The sequence below is a fragment of the Staurois parvus genome, unplaced genomic scaffold (genome assembly GCF_062004578.1).
Source record: "Staurois parvus isolate SC_StPar_1 unplaced genomic scaffold, SC_StPar_1.0 ptg000613l, whole genome shotgun sequence".
NCBI classification, from domain to species: Eukaryota; Metazoa; Chordata; class Amphibia; order Anura; family Ranidae; genus Staurois; species Staurois parvus.
The window spans coordinates 3299304-3318510 of record NW_028318409.1 but is presented as its reverse complement, the minus strand read 5'-3'; the positions used below and the strand labels follow the sequence as shown (position 1 = coordinate 3318510).

Below are 19207 nucleotides of genomic sequence, written 5' to 3'. Positions count from 1 at the left end.
ATTAGGGATTCTGTGCTTTTTGTTTTGATTTTGCTCCATAAATGCTATATAATGGTATGAACTGTAATTTTGGTCTCAATTAGTGGGGCATTAACAGTGTTTGAGAACACCAGCAGTGTCTATTAGGTTGTGGACTGATGTGCTGCTGTGGTGTTGTTTTTTGTCCACAAGATGGCGTCTGTTGAGGTACTGAGCATGTGCAGTTTTTTGTCCACAAGATGGTGTCTGTTGAGGAACTGAGCATGTGCGGGGGCTATTTTGATGGCCATGTCTATATATAGAGGTGAAACAAATGATAGGTGCCATTTTGTCACCAGGTGCAGCTAAGCACAACTTCCAGCCACTATGACCTATTTTAATTCTTTATACTCCTGACGAAGCACTGTTTTCTGGAACAAAACATGTTTCTTTTTTTCTTTGGGAGCACTTTTTGAATGCTAATGGTATTCACTCCTCTCCCCCCCCCCCTTTTTTTTTTGAGAGGTCTGAACTGCGTTTAACAGTGCATCATTTGCATTCCTCAGGTCAGTGAGGTATTTTTGTCTGGATATGGTGATGTAAGGAGCTTATCCACGAGAGGCTGACATTTAAGCCCGTGAATGAGTGTACCCGTATTACATATCTGTAGCCAGATAGATTGTACTATCTAGTTAGTTTTGTCCATGGAGTAACTCCATTTCCTTAACAGAGATTATATATTCAAGCTGATAGGCTTATGATCAAACTACAGTGCCTCTTTGTATGCCATCACTTCATCTAAAACGGTATGGGATATGATTTGGTCTGGTGTTATTAACCATTTGGATGTAAGGTAAATAATTGCAATAGTATCCAGTCATATTGTGCACAGTACATTCCACTCCAATAAGCATTAATTACAGCTGAGCATACATTTTTTTATATATTTGAATAAAGGTTATATATTTTAGATTAATCAATTGGCCAGATAGTGCCTAGGGAAACGCACCCTTGTCCAGTATAGATTTATCATCCTGGTATAACCACTCAAAGTCCGGTGAAATACAAGTACATTGCTGGTCCTTGTTGGGTGCGTATGCCATGTTCTTTTTTTTTTTTTATGCAGCCTGTGGGCTGAATGAAAAAAAAGAGACAAAATCTCTGCCAGAAAAAGTGTGTGGTATGCTCACCATTAGAATACACCGCCCTGCATCCACCCACTTCTAATGGTGGGCACACATGAAATGTGCCAACAAATATTATAAAATATATATGCCGAAGCATGGGGGCCATCCACCCACTGGCCACCCCAGGCCCCATATTTACTAATTCTAGCAGCAAAAGGACTAAAATTAGTAAATGTTGACTGAGAGGGTGAAGTTCCACTTAACCGCTTTCCCGCCGGCCTATAGCAGATATACTACTACAGGGCGGCAGGGGTGCGCAATATTACTTATATATACATGATTTTGCATTTCCAGGTAGCTATTCGCGGCCCCGGCTGTCAATCACCGGATCCCGGGTGGTGATTACTCATTGGCACCCGGTGATCGTGGAGCATTACTGACAGAGGGAGAGAACTGTATGCAAACAATACAGTTCTCTCCCCTGTCAGCTCCTGCACACTGCTTTGCATGGCTCTGCATAGCAGAGCCATGCAAAGCAGTGTGCTTACAGTTGAAAGCACTAACACAGCCCATAGTAAAACCGCTCACAGCAAACAGTTAACCCTTTGATCACCCCACATGTTAATCACGTTTTGCCCAGTGCCATTAGTACAGTGTTAGTGCTTTTTATTAGTCAGTTCCCCCCAGTTTCAGAATGCCTGCCGAAGTCCCGCTATAACTCGCTGATCGCCGCCATTATTAGCAAAAATAAAAAAAATTCCAGTATATATACTGCCATTTGTAAACGCTATAATTTTCACGTAAACCAATTAATTTACACGTCTTGGGATTATTTTTTAGCAAAGACATGTAGCACAATATATTTTGGCCTAAATTTGATGAAATTTGATTTTTTTTTTAATTTTTTTTACTGGACATGTTTAATAGCAAAAAGTCAAAAATATTGTTTTTTTTCTCAAAATTGTTGGGGCTTTTTTTTATAGCGCAAGAAATAAAAAATGCGCAAGCGATCAAATACCACCTAAAGAAAGCTCTATTCGTGGGAAAAAAAAGGACGGAAATTTTATTTGGGTGCAGTGTTGCATGACCACGCAATTGTCAAAGTAATGTAACGTAAAAAATGGCCTGGTCAGGAAGGGTCGTAAATCCTCACGAGGGCAAGTGGTTAAGGAAACTTTATTGAGCATTCAGCAGCACAGTTCAACAGTACACTGTACATGAAAGAGTCCAGTCCTAACTAACTAATGCAGGCTGCCCAGGTTCATACCTTCCAGAGAGGCAAAGCCCATTCAGTAAAAGTCCATTATTGGTAGGTTCCTAGTCCAGGGAGAATCCCAGCAGTGTAACCCAGAAAGGGGCCAGGTGCTCCAGTGAGGCTTGCATATTGCAGCAGTCCTTCCTCTGTAAATCCCATGAGAAAGAGAGAGTGCTCTGAACCCTCCCCTTGTATTTATGTAGCAGGGGGTAGAATCCAGAAGGCCAGTAAAATAGTCTATACACAATAACCCCTTCCCATCCTGGGAAAACTAGACTGTATAAATGGAAAAAATATATATAATGGCGCCTATGAAAAAAAGAAAAAAAATATATATAAATCACTTATTATGATATACCAGCTGCAAAAATCCACCATAAATAAATAAAGTGTAACAAATATTACAAAAAATATTTTGCGCTAGTAAATATAAAAATATATCCGTGAATCAAAAAAATATATAAATAATATTAAAATAAAAAAAGTTCAAATGAATAGTCCACACTTTAAAATATGTGACACAAAAAAAAAAAACGTGCACAAAAATATATAAATGTGACAATACCACCACCAAAAATGCTGAATAAACTCACCAGAGCTATAAAACTAAAACATGTATTGCTCTGGGAGTGATAGTATTAATAGAGTGATAAGTCATTCATAGATGTATCTTCAAGGAATGATATTCTGCAGAACCCAGATCCACATAGACCAATTTCAGATGGAGCAAATACTTTCAAATCAAATATCATCAAGGAAATCCACTTCTCCAAAAAAGCCACCCTTAATCGTATCCAAGGAGGAAGATGCCAGACACTCGGAAGAAACAAAAGAACTTCATGGTGCAGTATTATTAAAAACCAGCTTCCTTTATTAGATACTCATTGCACTTAACTCAGAAGGTGTCCCAGCTGACACCAGCGTCAACAGCATACAGCAATCACAAAAAACGGACCCAGCTACTCAGCACATGCGCAGTAGCTCGTAGGAAAACGTCGGCTGGGACACCTTCTGAGTTAAGTGCAATGAGTACCTAATAAAGGAAGCTGGTTTTTAATAATACTGCACCATGAAGTTCTTTTGTTTCTTCCGAGTGTCTGGCATCTTCCTCCTTGGATACGATTAAGGGTGGCTTTTTTGGAGAAGTGGATTTCCTTGATGATATTTGATTTGAAAGTATTTGCTCCATCTGAAATTGGTCTATGTGGATCTGGGTTCTGTAGAATATCATTCCTTGAAGATACATCTATGAATGACTTATCACTCTATTAATACTATCGCTCCCAGAGCAATACATGTTTTAGTTTTATAGCTCTGGTGAGTTTATTCAGCATTTTTGGTGGTGGTATTGTCACATTTATATATTTTTGTGCACATTTTTTTTTGTGTCACATATTTTAAAGTGTGGACTATTCATTTGAACTTTTTTTATTTTAATATTATTTATATATGTTTTTGATTCACGGATATATTTTTATATTTACTAGCGCAAAATATTTTTTGTAAAACTAGACTGTATAACTATACAGTGCAATTAACACTATTAACGCATAAATATATTCAATGATACCTCACTAGCACCTGCTTGCAATCATGATTAGCCGATGCCCAGCAATAAACTTTTCCTAGCTTGAGCTGTGAGGTAAGAGGGCAATTCATGTGACAAGCAAAGTCATAGTGTTAAAAAAGTATATTTAAAAAGTTAATAATTCTTGAATTACAGCCAATGAACTCAGAACACAAAAATGGGAAATGCCCATGTTCTTGAAATGTAAAATATTATTATTATACAGGATTTATTTAGCGCCAACAGTTTGCTCAGTATTTTACAATATAAAGGGAGACAATACAGCAACAATACAGTTCAATACAGGAGGGTTAGGCGGACCTTGCTCCTTGGAGCTTACAATCTAAGAGATACAGTCAGGTCCATAAATATTGGGACATCGACACAATTCTAACATTTTTGGCTCTATACACCACCACAATGGATTTGAAATGAAATGAACAAGATGTGCTTTAACTGCAGACTGTCAGCTTTAATTTGAGGGTGTTTACATCCAAATCAGGTGAATGGTGTAGGAATTACAACAGTTTGCATATGTGCCTCCCACTTGTTAAGAGACCAAAAGTAATGGGACAGAATAATAATCATAAATCAAACTTTCACTTTTTAATACTTGGTTGCAAATCCTTTGCAGTCAATTACAGCCTGAAGTCTGGAACGCATAGACATCACCAGACGCTGGGTTTCATCCCTGGTGATGCTTTGCCAGGCCTCTACTGCAACTGTCTTCAGTTCCTGCTTGTTCTTGGGGCATTTTCCCTTCAGTTTTGTCTTCAGCAAGTGAAATGCATGCTCAATCGGATTCAGGTCAGGTGATTGACTTGGCCATTGGATAGCATTCCACTTCTTTCCTTTAAAAAACTCTTTGGTTGCTTTTGCAGTATGCTTTGGGTCATTGTCCATCTGCACTGTGAAGCGGCGTCCAATGAGTTCTGAAGCATTTGGCTGAATATGAGCAGATAATATTGCCCGAAACACTTCAGAATTCATCCTGCTGCTTTTGTCAGCAGTCACATCATCAATAAATACAAGAGAACCAGTTCCATTGGCAGCCATACATGCCCACGCCATGACACTACCACCACCATGCTTCACTGATGAGGTGGTATGCTTAGGATCATGAGCAATTCCTTTCCTTCTCCATACTCTTCTCTTCCCATCACTCTGGTACAAGTTGATATTGGTCTCATCTGTCCGTAGGATGTTGTTCCAGAACTGTGAAGGCTTTTTTAGATGTCGTTTGGCAAACTCTAATCTGGCCTTCCTGTTTTTGAGGCTCACCAATGGTTTACATCGTGTGGTGAACCCTCTGTATTCACTCTGGTGAAGTCTCCTCTTGATTGTTGACTTTGACACACATACACCTACCTCCTGGAGAGTGTTCTTGATCTGGCCAACTGTTGTGAAGGGTGTTTTCTTCACCATGGAAAGAATTCTTCGTCTTCCACCACAGTTGTTTTCCGTGGTCTTCTGGGACTTTTGGTGTTGCTGAGCTCACCGGTGCGTTCCTTCTTTTTAAGAATGTTCCAAACAGTTGTTTTGGCCACGCCTAATGGCTTTGCTATCTCTCTGATGGGTTTGTTTTGTTTTTTCAGCCTAATGATGGCTTGCTTCACTGATAGTGACAGCTCTTTGGATCTCATCTTGAGAGTTGACAGCAAAACATTCCAAATGCAAATAGCACACTTGAAATGAACTCTGGACCTTTTATCTGCTCATTGTAATTGGGATAATGAGGGATTAACACACACCCGGCCATAGAACAGCTGAGAAGCCAATTGTCCCATTACTTTTGGTCCCTTAATAAGTGGGAGGCACATATGCAAACTGTTGTAATTCCTACACCGTTCACCTGATTTGGATGTAAATACCCTCAAATTAAAGCTGACAGTCTGCAGTTAAAGCACATCTTGTTCGTTTCATTTCAAATCCATTGTGGTGGTGTATAGAGCCAAAAACGTTAGAATTGTGTCGATGTCCCAATATTTATGGACCTGACTGTACATACTTGTTTATCAACCATATAGCACTGACAAATGTATGAAAACCTACACATATTTGGTGTCACTGCATTAAAGTATAAATAAAGGCAAAATGTTTTTTATAGTTTTGGATAGTGCGCAGAGGGATTGACACTTGTCAATTTTTATTGCAGTCTGTGCCCCTATTAGGGAGATTCATCCTCTCTATTTGTCCTGTTTACCATTATCATTGAAACTGAAAGTAAAAGAAAATCCTAAAATTTGGGTTCTTCCCACAAAGGTTGTTAGGTATGTGACCACCTCACAATCTGATCTGCCATCCATACCGGAGTATTAGAGGGGGAATCTTCCAGTGGGGACACTAGTTCTGCTAAGCTGGGGTCCCCAAGAAATTCCCTTCATTTGCAGGGATTTCCTCCCACTTCCTGTTTGACTATGGCACCGGAAGTGAAGGAAAATCTCCGCAATGGGACTAAAATGGGTTAAAAAAATCTGATAAGAGTTATAACCCTCCCTTACTCTATCCAAAATTTAAAAAAAGAAAAAGTTTTGCTTATAGTTCTACTTTAAAGGATAAACAGGAGAAAATATCTGAAATCATATCAGTTATGCAAAATATGTTATGCATCTTGTTCATTTATCTGCTTATTACACAAAAACATTCCGAGTATGTTTAACCCCTAGACGCAAATATGGAACCTTTCAGCATCTGGGCCTTGACGCCGAGCGGCCGCATATTTGCGTATCATTTGAAAATACATATGTGCTGAGTGCGCGCACCCTGCGCGCTCCCAGCACATATGTCCGTGACTCACGGAAAGGTCCCGATCTCCCTTTGCGATCGTGATCGTTTCCAATCATGTGGCTGCCGTGACAGCGAATCACATGACCCTAAACCCCCGCCCCACCTCCCGACTTCTGAAACTCTTAAAGGGTGGGAAGGCTCCGGCACAAAGGGATTAAAAACAAATTATGAAATGCCTCATATGTGCACAGAAAATTATGTGATAATCATTTTGGTATGCAAAGTGCATTGAGCAAATTGGTACATAAATAAACCTAAAATTTTGCTCTGGTTACAAAGAAAATATATATTTATGTTTTAGTCAGCAGATACAAATGTTGTTCCTTGTACTATGACAATCTGCAGGCCTTCTGTATACCATGGAGTTCTTACTTGCTGGAGGTGCGACTGGCTCTCTGCTTGACAGCTCAAAGATAAATTCCAGGCATCCTTTCTAATAGGAATTTTATTATTGGTGAGAAATTTTCGAAGTTTTATTCACATCTAAATAGTTGCATACACTGCAGTTTTTATGATTGAAACAGTGAGATAGCCCCAGGTGGTTATAATAAAGTTGGACCTCTCTATTTAGAAATCGGCTTGATAAAGGACATAGTGAAAAAAACTTCTACACAAAAGAGAGAAAATCTCATTCTCCAAAAACAGTTTGTGTAAATCCTGGCTAGGTAAAGTATTTAGTTTGCCTACAGGGATTTGTTTTGTTCCATTGTAAGGTCTTCTCTACACATAATAATGCGTAGACATGCTCCAGGTTCTCAAAGTCTTTTCTACCAGAAAATGAGAACTTAGAAGTGATAAGCACTTGAAATAAATTAGCTGCTGGTGACAGAAAAATAAATGTCATAAAAGTAATTTTGGAAGTGTCTGTGCACTCTGTATATCACATACTGGTTTTTCAGTTTTGCTTCTGTTTATTTGTAGTTTTTATTAAGAACATAAGAAAAGCAATATTTATTTATTTATTTATTTCAGGTACTTATATAGCGCCGTCAATTTACGCAGCGCTTTACATATTTATTATACATTCAAATCAGTCCCTAACCCTCAAGGGGTGTACAATCTAAGGTAATCTACAGTTAGAGGACACATTCTGTATTTGGGAGTTCTCTTCTCAAGATCGAGATACAAATTTCAAAATAATTGGTTTCTTGGGTTGCATGAAACCTTGAGTGTTGAACTCCATTGGGACCTGTACACAGAATAATAGGAAACAAATGTTTAAGCACCATAGAAGAAAGCCAGGAAAACAAAATATATTCTACAATAAAGAATTTTGGGTGGAATGATTTACAAATTTCTAATTTAATTTATTATTTTGATTTATCTTCCTCATCGGCTGTGTTCACTTACTTTATATGCATCTTAGTGCTTGTTCCAACAAGATATGTTTTCCATAGTATGAATGTCAATACATGTAATATGCAGGCAAAACACATCTAATATGCACTGCACTATACAAAAAATGCATATGGTGGAGGTAGTGTCAGGGCAGGGCTGTGGAACGGACAGGTAGGCCTAGTGGCAGGGTAACGCACTGGCTGACGACAACCACCACCAACAGACCGAAGTCCCTCAGGGCACGGAGTCTAAGTCCCAGGCTGCCCTTCACCAGGGCCCCTGATGGTGGGGATGGACTTGACGCAGCCAGGAACCAGGTCGCGGCCCACGAGACACCCCGGCTGCGGTAATGGCCGCCGCCAATGGCGTGTAGCTGGTGAGAATGACAATAGCGTAGTCAGGCAAGCTGGGTCAACAACAACGAGACAAAACAGTACAGAACAGTAGACAGAGAATCACAGGTCACGGGCCGGGTACAGCAACGGAGGGTCAGATCGAAGGAAAACACAGAGAATGGTCTAGTCACAAGCCGAGTCAGAATACCAGAAGAGTCACGAGCGTATACACAGAGCTGTAGCAAGACAAAGACACAAGACACAAGTGCAAAGAGCATGTGCGGATCACAGGCTTATATGTACTCAGCCACACCCCTCTGGGGGATGGACCTCAGAGACCTGAAGGCATAAAAGCTTCCCACCATGCTCAGCATAAATCCAAGATGGATGCCAGCACATGGAGTAGCATAACCTCTGGGAAAAGGTAGGACCTTGACAGGTAGACTTATAATAATTAGTATGTGAGGTATCTCCTTTTTCAGAACAGTCAGTGGAGTGGCAGACTGCCTGTTGTAATGCAAGTTTACTTTCTTCATACCACTGCCACTATCAGAATGCTGTTGCTTAAAATGATAATAAACCCTTACATAGGCCCTGAAGTGATTAGACTAGGGTGATACACAGTGATAAATTAAATCCTCCTACATAAGTGATTCCTGTTTTTATGCAGGCCTCTCTTCTCTACAGCCTTCTAGAGTACACAGTTTAGAAAATATTTCTCAGCTATCAGGAGATGGGGGGTGGGGAACTGGTGTCACACACTGCACAGCAGTGAGCTGAGTGTAATATGAGACCTGAGTGGGGAGAAAGGACACACTCCCCTCTACAAAAATCTCATAGGGAAACCTGACCAGCTGAAGCTGTCAATTACCTGCTGTGTGCTGGGGGGGTAGAGTCATCATGGATTGCCTGGTGTTGGGATAAACTGACAGATAGCAGAGGAAGGAGATAACAGACAGGTCCACAACTAATGCTATCCACTGAGGCAAGTACATACTATGTGAGGATATTATTTAATTTCAAAGGTTTAAAGCCACTTTAAAACTAATATCCAGGCAAATATATAAAATATACTAATGAATGCAGCTATGTATTTATTGAAAAAAAAAACAAACAAATGTATTTAATATTCTGATTGCATTTAAAATACATTTATGATGTGATGTCAGCATGCTGGCAGACTGTGGAGGAAAATTACCATACTTTAGGCTAATCAGCCCCACTGCATTCATATGCTACATTTGTGACAAAGAACACACTGACAGCAGGAGATAGACAACCTCATCAGTGTGTTGCTGCTCCCTTGCTGTACAGTCACAGACTGGGAACAGGAAAGTGACCTGTGTTGCTTATCTGGAGCAGAGAAATGTTAGATCACCTGGTTGGTTGTGCTATGTGGCAAGATTGTGTAAATCTCCAGACTAGTGGACACAAATGCTAACAGTTTTGCAGGTAAAATAGATCCCATATGCATATCTCCCAACTTTCTGAAATAATAAAGAGGGACAGCTTTTAGAACACAAATGTAGGCAAAGGACATGTCCCTGCCAAAGCCCCAGTTCGACGGACCACAAAGATCTATTATGCAGAAAATGATTGGTTACATCAATTTTTTTTCACCTCTATTTTTCCTTGATATTGGCTTACCAAATGCAGTAATATAGAGGTTGGATAAAAAATATAGTGCAGGATAACACTTTTGTAGTAAAATAGTATATTTGTATAGAGATGTACCAAAAAGAGGGACAACTAAGGCTGCACAAGGGACAGAGGGATTTGGTCCTAACAAAGAAACCGTTCCTCCAAGTCGGGAAAGTTGTGAGGTGTGCATACAGTATGTGTATTTCAGTTATGCATTTAGTTGAACTTGTGTGTTCAGCTTTACTCTTCGATAGTTTGGCTTAATGTAAAGAAATATTGTATGTTAATGGTTCTGAGAGATAGCAAATCACATTACAAATGTTCTCCAAATAATCACTAGTAAAACACACAGCTAGAATGCTTACAATTAAAGTATTCACTTTTTTGGTATTGGAAAGAGTAGAGAATGGTTAAGAAATCTGGGGGATTTAGTTTTTTTTATAACAAGTGCAGAAATTTAGCTTACCAGAGTGTCTTCACAGGGTCGACATGTGAAGTGCTGGAGGATGGCCGTTATTGCTACTTTCATACTTAGCAATGCAAACCTCATTCCAATGCAGTTTCGTGGTCCATCTCCAAAGGGAATGAATGTGTATGGAGTATGACTTTCTCTGTTTTCCTTGCTAAACCTGTAGAAAAAGATAGTACTTCCTAATGGTTACTTACTATGGGCTGCAGTCGTCTTTGTTTAGGCTATAAAAGGGTGACTAATATTTTAAAAGAAGCTTGGAAAGCTGTATCAGATCAGGTATACAAGAAATGGTAATACATTACAGTATTTTATACTATACTATATTACTACTGTTTATGTTTAAGATCTATTCTATGCACTACCAGCATGGTTTTTTTTCATAAGATCACAAACTACTTGCATACATATACTTCTAAAAAAAAAAAAAAAAAAAAAAAAAAAACAAATCTGGGCAAAAACAAATTTGGTAAACATAATCCATTGCAGGTTTTTGGTTGACCACATTTTTGATTATGTAAGTTCATATAAGATAATTGTTTAAAAAGTTTTCACTGGGGACTGATATTAAGAAGTAAACAGCTTCACCTCTTCCAGTTTAAGGTCAAAATGGAATATGCACAAAAGGAAATATGGGTCAACCGAGCCTCTATGAATCTGTTAGTCTCTCAAGTATAGAATTCTGTCATTTCCCGGAGGCTATTGAAGCAGAGGCCCTGGTTTTCAAAACCCTCAATGTAGCTGTATGGGGCTCCTCTGCTATTGAATTTCATTGTAATGTCTAGCTGTTCATTATGACCTTTGTTACAGTATAGAATAGGTGTCACTAGATGGTGGACTACGGTCCAGACATGGGTTGAGTGGAAGTCCTTATTCCAAAAAATACCACTCCTAATATTAGTGATAATTAGTGGAGCATTATATGTGTCACACTAATTCCTTTTGATGGTCTCTATGTGCAAACGCATTTACACAAATATTAAGTGACAAATATGTTATAATAGTGCCCACAAAACACAGTAAAATATAAGTCCAGTGTAATCAATAATGAATTACAAAAAAAAAATAAAAAAAAAAATATATATATATATATATATATATATATATATATATATAAAAAATGCGCCGCTAATTATCACTAATAATAGGAGTGGTATTTTTTGGAATAAGTTTTACATAGTAATTTAAAGTGGCAGCTGATTGGATATAATATTGAATATTTAAAAGCATCAATTGGCACGGTTTAGTGATTAATATACTTTAAGAATCACTTTATAAAATAATTGAGTGGCAGTCCTGTCCGGACTGAAGCCACACCACTTAGCAGTCTGATTGGACTCCTCTCCTGTGTATATTTGCCCATCTGCTGCTATAGCCGCTGCTGCTATTTAAGCTCACAACAGGGCAGAGGTCAGGAGATATGGCAGATCTACATGAGAAGCAGGAGCTGCCCAACTTAACTAGCTGGTAATTGGTTGCTAGGATGCAAGGCAATCCTAGCAACCAATCACTTGCTTGTTAACATAAAGGTTTAGGCAGCTTCCACCCTCTATGGAGGCCTGCATTACTCTCTGCACTCTCTGCACTGTTGTGTTAAGATAGGACTGTGAAGGTAGGGGGGAGACCTGCAATTGCCAGGGGGGGGGGTGCTTTAATGGGGGACTGTGATGTGAGGAGGGGCTGGAGCTGTAAAATGAGAAGGGGGTCTGTGATTGCAAGAGGGGCTGTGTTTTAGGGGGGAGGCTGTGATGTGAGGAAGGAATGAAGCTGTGAGATTGAGGGGGGTTGTGATTGCAACAAGGGGAGCAGTGATGTAAGGGGGGACTGTGATGTAAGGGGGCCTTTGAGGTGAGGGGGGTCTTTGGTTGCAAAGGGGGCTATGATGTAAGGGAGAGGGTGATGTGAGGAGGTGGTCCCTGTGATTGCAAGGGAGACTGTGATATAAGGGGGAATTTAAGTGAGGAGGGGCTGTGATTACAAGGTGCACTGTGTTGTGAAGGGGACTGTGATGTCAAGTGGGGACTGAGGACACTGATGTGAAGAAGGGACTGAGGACACTCATTATGAAGGGGAAATCTATGCTGTGAAGGGGGGTCTGTGATGTGAAGAAGAAAACTGAGACTGAAGACACTGATGTGAAGGGGGCTGTGATATAAAGGAGGGTGGCAGAGCTGTGATGTGAAGGATCTGATCATAGAACAGAAATGAGATTTGGTCTTCTGCAGGATTAAAATGTTACTGACCAGACCGTCATGAACTTTAACACAGTACCCCTGGTATAGAAGTTAAACATATCTGACAAATATGGTGCCAAATTGTAACCTCCGTAAAGTGCAGTCCAAAGGGAGAGTCGCAGAATGAGTAAAATTCCTTTTTGACAGCATGCAGCTACTTGTATTTTTACTATATGTGATCTGGGTTTATTCAGGTAGTCTGTTTGGCTAGGATGTATAATGGTTATTATACCTATGATAGGTCTTATGGGTACTATCTTAACCAGCATCTTAATTTTAATTTTGAAGCAGGGAAATGGGTCAGTAAGATTCCACTAAGGATGGAAATTTATGAACAGTATACAGTATATCCTTAACTATACCTTTCAGGCCGAAATTCCTCGGGCTCGGTCCAGTATTCTGGGTCATTATGCAACACGTATGCTGGGATCATACAGACCATTCCTTGTGGTATGGTAACACCATTGATTTCAACAGTTTTCTTTGAAACCCTCTCTACTCTTCCTGCAGGAGGGTACATTCGGAGAGTTTCCTGAATCACCATATCCAGATATTCCATTTGCATCAGAATGTCATAAGTGGCACTGGCCTAAGAGGGTGACATTAAATAAGTCCACTCAGGCAATTAAAAAAACTCACACATTATGTAAATCCAAATGTTGTCATTTAGTTTGCTAAGGCCTCTTCATCATATACATTTACAACCAAAAAAAGCAATTTTTACCTTTGTATGCTTTTATTGCCTCTCAGTGCTGCTGATTCCATCCAGGCTTTTTTAGCAACTTCTTGTCTGCATATACTCACTCAAGTATCAATCACAAATCATTTCTCTGCACTGGCTTCCTGATAGTGGCAATGGTTAACTTTGCCTGTGGAATTTGTGCTTGCATGGTTGCTTGTGCTCTTAAAACAGAGGCGCATGTAACAGGTAACATTGTAAGATCACAACTGGGCAGTTGTCACCCCAGGTCAAAAGGAAATGCATGAACATGGACCTTCATGACAAGATCAAAAGGTATGCCTTTAATTAAAGCTGCCAATTTAAAAACTGTAAACAGCTATTGGGATTAGATCTACTGAAATAAATGGACAGAACTTTTATCTTCCAAATACTTTTTTCTTTGCCCATTGTTTTTATTTTATGTATCTTAAACCAGCCTCATATTTTCCAGCATTATGCACTTAATGTTGATTCCATTACATGGCAGCAGTAAATTCATGCTGTTTACATTATAAATCAATGTAACATGCTTCAAGTCCAAACTGAGAACTGTGAAATATTTGTTCTGTAAAATTAATTTATCATTGTCTTTCCCCATTCCTTTCTATATTTGCCTATGTGACAACCCAGAGGGATACAAAAAAAAATCTATAGTGAGTAAGTCAAAAAATAACCAAAAAAATTTTCATGGGGAAAAGTCTACTGGTCTGGGTGAGACTGATTCAGCTAATACTTGCATTTTATGTATATGTACAAATCTTGTGGGGAGAAAATTATTTTTGTGGTCAGATCTTTCTAAAAACCTATGTGAGTGCTATTTGAAATGGACCTGTGAGAATAAACAAAAGTTTCCATTTCTAACTTGGGTTTAAAGGTCCAGTCTCCAGTCCCTCATCCTGATTCTGGCTCTGATACCTAGTGAGTGACTGACCTAGAACAGGCAGACAGCAAAACCTAAAAAACCAGAGCTGTCATCCTACATAATCATTCCTAGCTAGTGATGTCAGGATCAAGAAGACAGCTTTAGAACTGGCACTTTTAAAAATAGGTAAGCAATAGCAGGGTAATGTAGGAATTTAACGCCTTTATTTTTGCCTTGAGCCAGACAACATGTCACCACTGCAATCCTTTTGCATGGGGCTCTCCAGAGATACCATTACTCTGCGGGACAGAACAGTGAGATAGAACACCCTTGGGGATTCTAGGCAAGGCCCAGCCTGGCCAAACCAGGATACAGTCCAACTACTGAGCTCTCTCTCGTTAGCCAGCACAAATCCCTCTATCACTGTACACATGTCCATGTTCAAGAGTAACTCCCCAGTTTGTAAATAATGTTAGTATAGTCTGGATTCCATAAGGAGCAATCAAAACTTTACCATACAAATCAACAGAAGATTCATAAATTAGTGGCAGTTATAACGCCATAAACCTGATTTCCACAACCAACGTAGCTCTAAAATCTTGTCTTTATTCAACAAACCAGAGTGTAAAGGCTACATTAAAAGTCAGTTGATATGTTTCAGCCAGTTATAACGCCACAGGCACATCTGAAGATTCAGATTCAAAAAGGTCAAAAACACCTAGCCTTCTTTGTGGAACCCAAGCCAACATCTGCTTTGTTATCAAAATATGTTCTCCAGATTTAGGCTATAGTTCAGTTCTTCTATCCCCTCCAAAGTGATCAGTCCAATAGCTCCCCCTCAAAAGGGCAATACACACCCCAGTGCTGTCTGCAGCCACCTTGTTCTGACTGTTGGCTCACCAAAAGAATAATTCATTCTTTTTCTCTTTTTGCTGTCCACCAGCTCAGCTGGAGCTTCACCCACCTATTTTATTCACATAAAAATACCTTTATTTAAATGACAGTGATTGACAGATGGAGGTTGCCAAATAACCTGAGGTGGGATCCAAACTTAAAGGACTTCTATCCTACTACAGCAGCTCCCATATCATTCCTTACAGGCTCCGTGAAATGTCTCTGGCTAGGTAGTGACAGGTGACAATATGAATTTTCTGGACCAATCACTTTAAAAAAAAAAAAACACAATTATTTTTCTTTTCCCATGTACAGGCTTCCATTCCGCATTTTATTCAGAATTCTATTTGATGAATTTTGGTGAAGAATCCATAGTCTGACTGTTTTCAGATGTGAAAATTCAGTATAAGGAGCCTAACCACTGTCTTTCTAATAGTGTTTTTAAATGTAGCAGCTCTTAGGACCATGTAGCACAATTACACCATAAGGTTTCCACATTGTGGTTGTATGGGAAATGCCTGTGATGCCTTTCTGATAGCATCAAGATATCCTATGAGCATTAACAGGCAGCCTAGAGGAGGCCAGAGACAACCTATTGCTGCCTGATAAGATTGATACTTTTTAGGCCTCATGCACACTGGACGTTATAAAAACGCCAGCAGCATTAGCTGTAGAATGCTGCAATACAAATGTGAGTTTTTTTGCGTTTTGTAGCATTTTTGCATTAGCTTTTTTTCATCTTTTTTAAGTGTTTTTCAGTGTTTGCGTTTTTTAGCAAAGTTATACTCCCACAAAATCTTCAGGCTCAAAAAACGCTCACAAATGCCAGATAGACGCGCTTTTTTTAGTGTTTTTCAGCTTTTAGCATTTTTCAGCTTTTAGCAGCGTTAGAGCATTTTTACAGCTAAAAAACTCCTCTTGAAACCCACCGGAAAACGCATCTGCCAAAAAACGCTGATGAACACATAGGATAACATGCTGGAGAGTTTACTGGCTATAGAAAAAAATGCCAGAAGCCAAAAACAGCAGCTGTAAAAACGTCCAGTGTGCATAAGGACTTACACATCTAGATACAAATTGCTGTCTGATAAGATCCCACTCTAGCTGCGCATGTGCGCTCCCGGGGGCAATCTGTGGTGCGCTGTGTCCCTGGGATACAGCGGTCATCGTTCACAGTAAAGAGCCAATGACACAGACTCTCTTGTGATCAGCTGTGTCCAATCACAGCTGATTGCATGTAAATAGGAAATGCCGGTAAGCGGCAATCCTCAGAGGGGACATCTACACCGATCATCAGGGCACTGGTCATCTGTACCCTAATTGTCAGTGTAGCCCCATCAGTGCTGCATTTCAGTGCCCATAATTGCCACCTGTCAGTGCCCATCAATGACACATATCAGAGCCCATCAGTGCACATCAATGCCACATATCAGTGTCCATCAGAGCTGCCAGTCAGTGCCGCATATCAATCAGTGCACACCAGTGTCACCTATCAGTGCCATATGAGTTCTGCCTTTCAGTGCCTGTCAGTGCCCACCAGTGATGCCTCATCAATGCCGCCTATCAGAGCACATCACTGCAGCCTCATTAGCGCACATCAGTGAATGAAGAAAATTACTTATTTACAAAATTGTATAACAGAAAACTAAGAAAAAAGATTTTTTTTTTTATTTTTTAGTTTGTTTAGCAAAAAATAAAAAAAAAACAGCGGTGATTAAATACCACCAAAAGAAAGCTCTATCTGTCTCAAAAAAATTATACAAACTTTGTTTGGGTACAGTGTTGCATGACCGCGCAATTGTCATTCAAATGAGACAGCACAGAAAGCTAAAAACTGGCCTGGACAGGAAGAGGGTAAAAGTGCTTGGTAAGCAAGTGGTTAAGCATGTGGTAGTGGTTTGTGTTCTGGGTAAAGCCCTGTATGCCAGGTGTAATTCTCGGTATCTGTTCTTATTCTGTATGTATGGACTCTACACAGTGCCACTTCTCCTGTCCTATATGCGGGGTGTAATTCTCGGTATCTGTTCTTATTCTGTATGTATGGACTCTACACAGTGCCACTTCTCCTGTCCTATATGCTGGGTGTAATTCTCGGTATCTGTTCTTATTCTGTATGTATGGACTCTACACAGTACCACTTCTCCTGTCCTTTATGCTGGGTGTAATTCTCAGTATCTGTTCTTATTCTGTATGTATGGACTCTACACAGTACCACTTCTCCTGTACTTTATGCTGGGTGTAATTCTCAGTATCTGTTCTTATTCTGTATGTATGGACTCTGCACAGTACCACTTCTCCTGTCCTTTATGCTGGGTGTAATTCTCGGTATCTGTTCTTATTCTGTATGTATGGACTCTGCACAGTACCACTTCTCCTGTCCTATATGCTGGGTGTAAGTTTTGGTATCTGTTCTTATTCTGTATATATGGATTCTGCACAGTACCACTTCTCCTGTCCTGTATGCCGGATATAGTTATCGGTATCTGTTCTTATTCTGTATGTATGGACTCTGCACAGTCCCACCTCTCCTATTCTATATGCTGTGTGTAATTCTTGGTATCTGTCCTTATTCTGTATTTATGGACTCTGCACAGTACCACTTCTCCTGTCCTATATGCCGGGTTAACAAAAAAATCAGTGAGTGTCCTGCCTTCAACAAGATAGCGCCCTTTGCCCATTAAGGTTGGTTATTAAAGCGCACCATCCTGTGAAGGATCTGTAAAGGTTAAAAAAAGTAATTGAGTGCGTTGCCTGACGCAAAATTGTGCCCTTTGCGCTATAATAGCCAACCTTACTGAGCAGGTGCAAAGGGCACCATCTTGTGGCAGGTAGGCAGCACACTCACTTTGTATCTGTTCAGTTTGCGCACTATAACTGAGCAGGTTCTAAGGGCAGCATCTTATGGCAGGCAGTGCACTTTTTCTAACCTGTAAACTGTGTCCTAAGAAAGTTGATGAAATGTTTTAATAGATAAAAATTACTCCATTGTGGTAGGCAACAGGTTCACAGTTTTCTTTTTCCTCTTAAAAACATTTCATAAAATTATGACACACATTTAGTATCCATACAGTTAGTATTACCTTTCATGTGGGGACATTGGGGGGAATTTATCAAGACAGAATCTGGAGCAGTTGTGCATGACAACCAGGCAAAAAATTATCTAAGGCCCTGGTCTGATCATGCCTACAAATGCAACTTCCCTTTAGTATTTAGAGCCAGCTTCAATCAATTTGATCTGTTTACTGCTTGCTGATAATAGCACACAATAGACTACCACCATAAATGATCTACTGCTGCAGAAGTAACTGAGAAGGTACCAAATAACAAAATGTAGAAAAATGAAAATATAATTGCCCCTACCCCCTTCGAAAACCCCAGGTTCATTTTTAGGAATTGTGTTATTGTCAGAAAACTGCTCCACTGAAATGATTACTGCCAACATAAACCTACCTTGATCTTATTGGAATATTATACTACTAATCTAAATATACTTTCATCTGGGTGTGCCACATTATAAAAGCAAAAGAGTAAAAACACTTCTAAACTAAAAGTCAGATATGCACTTTGCTTTATCATTCACATAAAGATTGTAGGCATGTAGTAGTCATGATATGTAGGTTAGGAGAATTAGAAACACTAATTTGCTTATTGTAAATTACAGATGTAAAACTGCTTATCATCAGGTAGATTCTTACCTTATTGGGAAGATAGGAGTCAACTTCCTCTTGCAGTTTTAGCTGTACATCAGGGTGTGTTGCCAGGTTATGAAATAGATAGGTCAGTGTCATACTAGTGGTCTCATATCCAGCGAGTATAAAAACAACGGATTGAGCCATTATTTCTGAATCTGTCATTGCTGTAAAGATGGAGTCAAAGGTTAGTAGTGCTAACAATGATATTTTAAATTGTGATCATACTACAGGAGGACAGGTGATTGAAAGTGGTTTTGGAAGATAATTGACCACTTCAGCTCTGGACGATTTAACCCCCTTCCTGACCAGCCCATTTTTTGTGATATG

General features: G+C 39.6%; 1 protein-coding gene across 1 annotated transcript in view; it reads right to left on the bottom strand.

Moving 5' to 3' along the window:
* Positions 1 to 7644: 7644 nt before the first annotated feature.
* The window catches only part of LOC149449541 (cytochrome P450 3A9-like), a 46428-nt gene continuing 34865 nt past the window's right edge, over positions 7645 to 19207 (bottom strand). Inside the window, exons 10-13 of the mRNA XM_089693116.1 lie at positions 18884 to 19044; positions 13074 to 13300; positions 10475 to 10637; positions 7645 to 7883 (exon numbers count right to left, since the gene is read on the bottom strand). Coding sequence (XP_089549242.1) covers positions 7806 to 7883; positions 10475 to 10637; positions 13074 to 13300; positions 18884 to 19044 — 629 coding nt within the window. The 3' untranslated portion in view covers positions 7645 to 7805. The remainder of the gene's footprint in view (positions 7884 to 10474; positions 10638 to 13073; positions 13301 to 18883; positions 19045 to 19207) is intronic.